This window comes from Microtus ochrogaster, unplaced genomic scaffold (genome assembly GCF_000317375.1).
Source record: "Microtus ochrogaster isolate Prairie Vole_2 unplaced genomic scaffold, MicOch1.0 UNK31, whole genome shotgun sequence".
NCBI lineage: Eukaryota > Metazoa > Chordata > Mammalia > Rodentia > Cricetidae > Microtus > Microtus ochrogaster.
Genome location: NW_004949129.1, coordinates 4101881 through 4109910, shown reverse-complemented (window position 1 = coordinate 4109910; position 8030 = coordinate 4101881). Strand labels below are relative to the sequence as shown.

General features: G+C 52.8%; 1 protein-coding gene across 2 annotated transcripts; it reads left to right on the top strand.

The window, feature by feature from the left end:
* Positions 1-4605: 4605 nt before the first annotated feature.
* On the top strand, positions 4606-6133 carry Hoxb8 (homeobox B8). Of its 2 annotated transcripts, none has more exons than XM_005368358.2 (2): positions 4606-5029; positions 5791-6133. In XM_005368358.2, exons 1-2 carry the CDS (start codon positions 4606-4608, stop codon positions 6093-6095), a joined length of 729 nt encoding a protein of 242 aa, XP_005368415.1. In that variant the 3' UTR covers positions 6096-6133. The 2 variants fall into 2 exon arrangements, with proteins under 2 accessions (XP_005368415.1, XP_005368414.1); XM_005368357.2 differs by having other exon boundaries at positions 5788-6133.
* Positions 6134-8030: the final 1897 nt, after the last annotated feature.

Below are 8030 nucleotides of genomic sequence, written 5' to 3'. Positions count from 1 at the left end.
AACTGGGAAGAACACTTTTCTGTCCCCAAAGCTTCAGCCATGCAAGTTCTGACTGGTGTCTTTGTTCTTTACACACCCCCCTCTAGAAGCGCCAGTCACAAACAAGAAACCCTTACACATGCGGTCACACACACACACACACACACACACACACGCAAACTAGCAGTGTCAGACGTCTGAGATAGAGTAGTTTCTTGATGCTTCTTCAGTTCCATTCCATCACCTCAGACCTCTTGTCCCTCACAAAAAGCTCAGTTGTTACCCTCAGCGTGTGAAACAATCGTGGAGGCCTTAAAAAGTGATCCACTTACTGCCCAAGAGCAGCGCACTGCTTAGCGGCTCCAAAAGAAATTAGGGACTGGGTGGATTTATAGCTTCTATTCCTTTGAACTTATCTGAACTGTTTCATGAACAGTTTCCTGATTTCGAAGCCCTTTCTCTTATCTGATTTCATTTCTTCCTTCCCCCCCATGTCTAGTAAATAATGAAAGTTTAATCCTTTGTCGCTTCTTAATGTTGGTTCTCAGAGAACCTGGCTGAGTTGAAGGAAAACGTCTTTTGCCGAGTGGCCGCTAGATGGCACCCTTGCTCCATGTGAAATTTTCTAGTGTCATGGTTGAGGGCTCCTTGGGCTGCACAGAGCACCTTGTTCGGCCCCATATCTAGGAACTGAGAGCTACCAAAAGTCATGAATAATTTGCACATAATAAAAATATAGGGTTTGTTATGGCCCTTTCCTCTATTGTAAGTATTTCAATTATAGTGGCGTTTCTCTCTCTCCTCAAACGGTTCATTTTCTGAATTTCACACTAAGATGGCTGTTTCCCAGTTGCTGTGTTCGGTGGGGCGAGAAACGCGTAGAAACCGGGGATAATATCAATAATAAAAATATAGAAATAATGGGCCCAAATCAAGGAGGCGAACTGTCTTGGAAAAATGAGATTTCCCTGAAGTGGTGGTGGGGGGAATAAAGGACAAGCCAGCAGGGCAGGTGAGAGGAGTAAGCCAGCAGGTCTCTTGAAGAGGAAGCTACTACCCCAGGCGGGCTGCCCACACCTGCTGGGGAGCGAATCTGATGTGCTATCCCGGAGATTCCTCAAATTTGGGAGGAATGGGGACCTAGCTCTGATGAAGATTCCATGGTGCCCCAAGTCAGAGGGCCGGCTGCACCTGGGTGCTGAGTCCAGCGCCTTTGTAGGCGTCCACGTCTGGACTGGGCTAGTGCCTGGCCACCGAGGCTCGAACAGGGTCTCCCCAGGGAGGCGGGTTGAGGGGACGCTGCAGCATCCCCTCGGTAGGTTCAGTCAAAACCCTGCGTGTGTTCTGGACAGGAGCAGGAGCAGCCGGTGAGTTTTCCGTGCTCCGGGGTTTCCAGGTGGGAGCCAACGGCGGCTCCTACCCGCGTGCCCAGGCTCTGCCCCTGGCCCCCATTCCTAGACAATCCGTGGGGAAGCCGGTCCTTCTGCGACGCAGCAGCTGGAGGCCTGGACTTTTCGTTCGGAAGCCATCGCTCTGACCACTCACAACCCTTTCGGCTGATTACCAATCTTCAGTTTCCTCTCGGCCCAGTCGGAACCCGCCTCCAACATGAGCTGGGGGGGGGGGGCGAAGCAAGCCACCCCCACCCCCGCAAAATGACCCCAGTCCTAGCTGCTCCTCCTCCTCCCCCTGGACCAGGTGCAAAGAAGCCAGCGTAGTGTCTCCTCAACTTCAGTTTCTCCAATAAATCTGCGCTCCGCTGGGTGTTTATAAATTATCCCCGTGCTCTTTCTTGTTTTTTCTTATAACAGAAACATTTTCCTTCCATCAGAAATTTCTGGCACGGCGAAGGGATGATTTAGAACAAGCCATTGAATTTCTACCTCACCAGTGAGTCCTCAAATCATGACCATAAAATCCCCCGCACTTGATAAAAATGTTCGCTTCCGTAACAACTTGACTCTGCCTCAGGTTGCTTTACCGCCCCCTCAGCCTTGTGCTAGAAAAAAAGAAAAAGAAAAAAAAAAGAAAAGAAAAAGAAAAAATATACTAAAGCAAAAAAAAAAAATCCCAGAGCTTGGTTCACTTTCCCCCTCCTTTTGCCCCCCCCCCCTTATTAGCTGGACTTACTTTAGAAGGCTGGGTAAAACTGGCAGGGACGGCTGGCTCCCTTAAAAACGTTGTGGTTTCAGTTTTACAAAAGTTGGGACTTGTGGGATCCCCAAAAGAAGCCTCCCCGAGAATCAGCAATAGAGTAAATTTATTTGCAAAATCGATTCTGCCTTTGTTTTAGGAATTTTCTTTCTCCTTCTCCCCATCTTCCCGGCCTTTCTTTTGCACATCAGCTGCCCCAGGAGGCCGTCAGTTCTGACTCCCTCCCTTGGCCTCCCAAGGTCTGACAGACCTCAGACTTGGGCCAGGTACGCAGATAAGGCTCCTGTGCTCGGAGTAGGGGCAGCCAGTAAGTTCGCTTCCTCATTCTGGGTCTGAGGCCTTAGATCTTCAGGGTTTCACTAAGGGCACCTTAAGAAAAAGGAAAGTGGAGACTTCAGTGGCCTTGCTTTCTCTGAACCCCTTTACCCCAAGGTCAGTGCAGGTGATCAAATGGCTATAACAGTAACAGGTACCCACTGGAGGGCTTATATAAGGCAGCAGTCACCAAGGCCTTGGTGCCCAGCCTTAGCTTGCATTACCCTTACCTCTTTTTCGTGTGCTGATGAGATTGTCAGTGTCTACACCTGGAAGGCCTGTATGGAAGGTACAGGGGATTGACCCCTGCTCAGGCTTGGTTGCTGCACCCCAAGATGCGGGTGCAGGGGTGGAGCAGTCACAAGAGTTCTCATCTTTTTGAGAGCATCAGACCCTTCCCCATCTTTCCTCCAAGGTGGTGAGTGGGCCAAAGCACCTTCAGAAGATCCCCCCTCTTTCCCTTGAAGCACCTCCCCCCACCAGCAGCAGCTAAAAGCCTGTGTAAATGCAAGAATTAGGAGCCTTCGCAGGATTTTTTCCTCCGCTTTAACCTTGCCCATTAACCAAAAAGTTTCTTCTTCCTTCCCCCAGGCCCACTCAGACACCCTTTCCACAGAAAATCCTTGCGTGTTTGCTTAACGAGGGAAAGTTTATGTGTGGCTTGGGCGGGGATAGCTCTTGGGGTGGTGGTGATGGTGGTTTGGGGGTTTCCAAAGAGGGCATGGGGGCAGGTGTATCTGTCTGTAAGGCCGAGGAGGCTAAAATCTCGGGAAACTCACCGTTTGAGCCGAAAAGGAAAAAAAAAAATCAACAGCAAACCATAATGGGTCTCATTTCGGCTTAGTCACCCCCATCGTGCTTCAGTCGGGCGGTGGGGGCGATCGAAGCCGTGGTTTTATAGCTGTAGAGGAAAGAACTCGTAAAATGCTAACAGCTTTTATGTGCTGCGGCATAAACAACAACAGACTCTGGCTTTATTGCGTTTTATAGTTTGTTAAAGAGTTTACAGCCGTTTTTTTGGGGGCTGGTTACCCAGCCAATTCCCTCCACACGATAGTTAAACCTTTATCAATAATAAGGAAATTGATCATTAAAGCTTTAAATATGACTACCTCGTTTGTTTGAAAATATGTTTAGGAGAGGAAGCTGTATGATTTGATAACTTGTATTAAAATACCAATTACATTTATAGGACCTTTTAAAACTCGGCGCAATTAAACCGTGTTCTTTTACATTTTTCCGAAGCGACCCTGACATTTAGAAAGACTCCAATTGCCTCGTTAAAATCGCGAAATTAACAGCGTGCCTACGCCAGGCACAGCGTTGTGGATGTGTGTGCGCATGGTGTTTTTCCGTGACTCCCCCACATCAGTCTTTGGGGGTGGTCTGCGAAGGTATTTGATTTGTTGTGAGGCAAGAGATATCTCATTAATGTAGGTAGTTAAACAGATTTAATCCGTATTCATTCTCTCTTTTCCCCTCCCTCTCCCCCTTCTCCCCCTCTCTCTCCCTGGGTGTTTTTCCCCCCCTTCCCCTCCTTTTTTTCCTGCCCTCTCCTCACTCCCTGGCGCTCTCTCGCTCTAGCTCTCTCTTGCGCGCTCGCTCTCTCGATCTCACCCTCGCTCTGCGTTCTGTCCGGGAGGAGTACCCAGAAGCCAATAGGATGCGGGGTCTCTAATGGATGCAAATGATGGTGAAAAGACGGGGCAAAATATGAAACAACTCATTTGGAGGGAAGTAAATCACCGAAAACTGTTTATGAACTGGCATCCCTTCTTCGAAATGTAAAGCGAGGACCTCTTTAAGTGGCGGTATATTTTTGTTTGGGGGGTGGGGGGGTGGGGGGAGGGCGAGCGAGCCGCGGCTGCCATGCAGGCTTAGACTTTTGCAGGCTTCGCTCTTCTATTCCTGGAAATCACAAAAAGTGTGGCGGCTTCGAGATCGTCTTCGCCTTTTCTTTCTTTTCCTTCCTTCCTTCCTTCTTTCTTTTTTCCCCTCCTCCTCCCTTTTCCTCTCCTTTCTGGCGAGGGTGACTAGGAGCCGGCGAATCCGCGTTTTTTTTTCTCTCTCTCTCCCTCCCTTTCCCCCTCCCCACCCCCTCCCCAACAGCCCCCAACTACAGCCTGCGCCGCCGCCGCCGCCTCAAAATTCAATAAAATGAGCTCTTATTTCGTCAACTCACTGTTCTCCAAATACAAAACCGGGGAGTCCCTGCGCCCCAATTATTATGACTGCGGCTTCGCCCAGGACCTGGGCGGCCGACCCACCGTGGTGTACGGTCCCAGCAGCGGCGGCAGCTTCCAGCACCCGTCGCAAATCCAGGAGTTCTACCACGGGCCATCGTCGCTGTCCACGGCTCCCTACCAGCAGAACCCGTGTGCCGTGGCGTGCCACGGAGACCCCGGCAACTTCTACGGCTACGACCCGCTGCAGCGCCAGAGCCTGTTCGGTGCGCAGGATCCAGACCTGGTGCAGTACGCAGACTGCAAGCTCGCGGCCGCCAGCGGCCTGGGCGAGGAGGCCGAGGGGTCTGAGCAGAGCCCGTCGCCCACACAGCTCTTCCCCTGGATGCGCCCTCAAGGTGAGCTCCCGTCGGGCCTGCCAGGGTGGGAAGGGGCCAGGAGGGCCCCAGGCCGATCCAGGAGGGGGGGGGCTGGGCAGGCCGGGAGCATCTTCTGCTCCTAGAGGACTTGTGGGCTCCGTTCCAATCACCTACCTCTTTTCCCTTCCTTCCCACTTTCTTTTCTTTTCCCCCCTTTTCTTTTTGCTTCCTTTGAAGGGGGGGGTCGCTAAGCGAATTTCCTGAATCCATAAACCCCTCACCCTCCTTTACTTTTCTTCTTCTCCCCTCCTTTCCCCCTTTTACTGTTTTATGGGGGCTGTGGAGAGTGGTGGGAGTGGGGGCGCTCAGCGTTTGCACTTCTCAATTGCTTTATAGTTTAATTACCCTAAAGAAACTTTTCTTCTGGGCAGAGGCTCTGGGGGCTTCTCAAGGTGGGTTCCTGGGTCCCCACTCTAGTTTTTTATTTTTATTCCCCTCTTCACATCCTTCCTCCTAAACTTTATGGCACTTTTAATATATTTGACCCCCCCATTCTTATTCTAGTTACCAGGGGAAGGGGCTCCCCCTTTTTGACCCCCGCAGATTCAGTGCTGTCTAGTCCCCCCTCAACCCCCCCTGCTGACCGCGGCCTCTGTGCTCTCCCTCCCGCTCCCGCATAAGGGTCCCCTGCCCTCATTATCCTGGTCTCCTAGGCTGGTTCACGAATCTTCCAACCTTCTCTGTCTCTGCCCCCTCCCCCACCCGCCCCTCTGTCTCGTCCTTTCCCCCATTCCCAGCAGCCGCCGGACGCAGGCGAGGCCGCCAGACCTACAGCCGCTACCAGACCCTGGAGCTGGAGAAGGAGTTCCTATTTAATCCCTATCTGACTCGCAAGCGGAGGATCGAGGTATCGCACGCTCTGGGACTGACAGAGAGACAGGTCAAAATCTGGTTCCAGAACCGGAGAATGAAGTGGAAAAAGGAAAACAACAAAGACAAGTTCCCCAGCAGTAAATGCGAGCAGGAGGAGCTGGAGAAAGAGAAGCTGGAGCGGGTGCCAGAGACCGCCGAGCAGGGCGATGCGCAGAAGGGTGACAAGAAGTAGGCTCCAGCTGGGACTGCTTGGGCCGGGGCTAGCCCGCACGTCCGCCGGTCCCTCCCGCGACCACGCCGCTGTCGCCCGCTCCCCCGCCTCCGAGAGCTCTGGCCCCGCGAGCGGAGCCAGGAGCTGGGCCTCCCACCGCAGCGTCCCCCGCCGCGCCAGTCCCTGCTAGTGGTAGTATCTCGTAATAGCTTGTGTGTGAGCTACCGTGGATCTCCTTCCCTTCTCTTGGGGGCCAAGGGGGGGAAAAAGAAAAGGATTTTGAACAAGGACTTCCTCGCCTTGCGAGGGTGAGCGACTGCTGCCTGCCAGAGCCCCCCCGCCCCCGCCCCATGTAAAAAAGCCTCCTTGTGCAATGGTCTTTTTCCTTTGAACGTGCTCCTTTGTAATTACCAAGGTACCGATTTCTGCTAAGTTTTCCCAACAACATGAAACTGCCTATTCACGCCGTAATTCTTTCTGTCTCCCTCCCACTTTCTCTCTCTCTCTCTTTCTCTCTCTTTCACCGCGTCCTCATCTTTCCTGGCAACCCAGCTCCCCGCTGCCCTCCCTAGCTCGCTGGCTTTCTCTCTTGCTTCTCTCTTTTCCTCCTGTCCCCCCCCCCCTTTGATTTGACAATTTTGTCTTAAGTGTTTCTCAAAAGAGATTACTTTAGTTAGCATGCGCGCTGTGAGCAATTGTTAAAAGTGTTCTTAGGTTTGCTGTGAAGAGAATGTATCCTGTATCCGTGAATTGCTTTATTGGGGGGAGGGAGGGCTAATTATATATTTTGTTGTTCCTCTATACTTTGTTCTGTTGTCTGCGCCTGAAAAGGGCGGAAGAGTTACAATAAAGTTTACAAGCGAGAACCCGAGACTGGCCCGGGCCAGCGCTCCTCATTCGCTCCCAGGCGCCTAGCTGGGCTGGGTTTGGGGGGGTTGGGGGGGGAGCTGGTCAGCAGTCTTCTGGGCTGGCCTAGGCTAGGTCGCAGAGAGGAGGGGGCGGGGGCTGGAAGCAGGTGGTGCGAGTCCCGGGGCCCAGAGGCGCAGGGGGTGAGGGAGGCGGCTGCACGTGATTGGAGGAGAGAGGATCGAGGGAGGGGAGCCAAGAGAAACCCCCTCCCCTTGCGTTCCTAGGCTGCTGGGCCCCGGAGACTCCAGCGGCCCGGCCGCTTCGGAGAAGAGATGTGCCCAAGCTGGTGGCTAGCATCCCCTGTCACTTCTCTCTTTGTTTCCGTGTGTGTCCTGGCGGGGGGGGGGGCTTGGGGAGGGTGGATGTGGAGTATGTTGCTGAGTTTATATTTCCATTTTTCTCGGACTCAGGTTGGGGAAGCAGGAGTAGAGGGAAGAGGTTCCTCCCTACCTCCCTCTCTGGGACGACGCCACTTTCTCCCAGTTTCTAGGCCGCGGCTTGCCGCAGCCTTCCTTCCTTTGCTGCCTCTGCCTCGCTGGCAGCCACGCTCCACTGAGTGAGGCATCCGCCTTCCGGAACCGGGAAAGCAGCGAGCCGGACCCAAACCGCCCTCCTCCCTTCCTTTTTCTCCCCACCCCCATTCCGTTCTTTTTATTTTTTTATTTTTTGTGTGTATCTTTTTATTGGCACCCCCTTTTTTTCATTTAGTCTTCAGAAATCGCAGCGTCCAACGCCTGTTGGGTTGGATTCCTGCCCTAGGAAAGCCTTGATTCACCTCCAGCACTACAGCTGGGGCACTAAGAGAACCGGGAGGCCAGGTTCACCTCGTCCCTCGTTTTAAGAGAACAGCAGCAGCCCTGATGAATTAGCCCGGATTAATAAATACTCGGCCAGCACCCACCCACCCACCAAGTTGCGCACATTCAATTCCTGCGTCTGTCTCTCGCTCTGTAGCCGGCTGGGGGAAATGGGTGGGGGGTGACAACACGGATCGCTCAGATGTTATTTATTTTCCCTCCCACTCAATTCCTTCCTCCCCAAATCACG

Bases quoted from the DNA above. Each gene is read 5' to 3' on its own strand.
- Hoxb8 (XM_005368357.2), top strand. From the start codon at position 4,606: ATGAGCTCTTATTTCGTCAACTCACTGTTCTCCAAATACAAAACCGGG. The intron at 5,030-5,787 runs GTGAGCTCCCGT...CCCCATTCCCAG, and splicing joins CCCCTGGATGCGCCCTCAAG to CAGCCGCCGGACGCAGGCGA.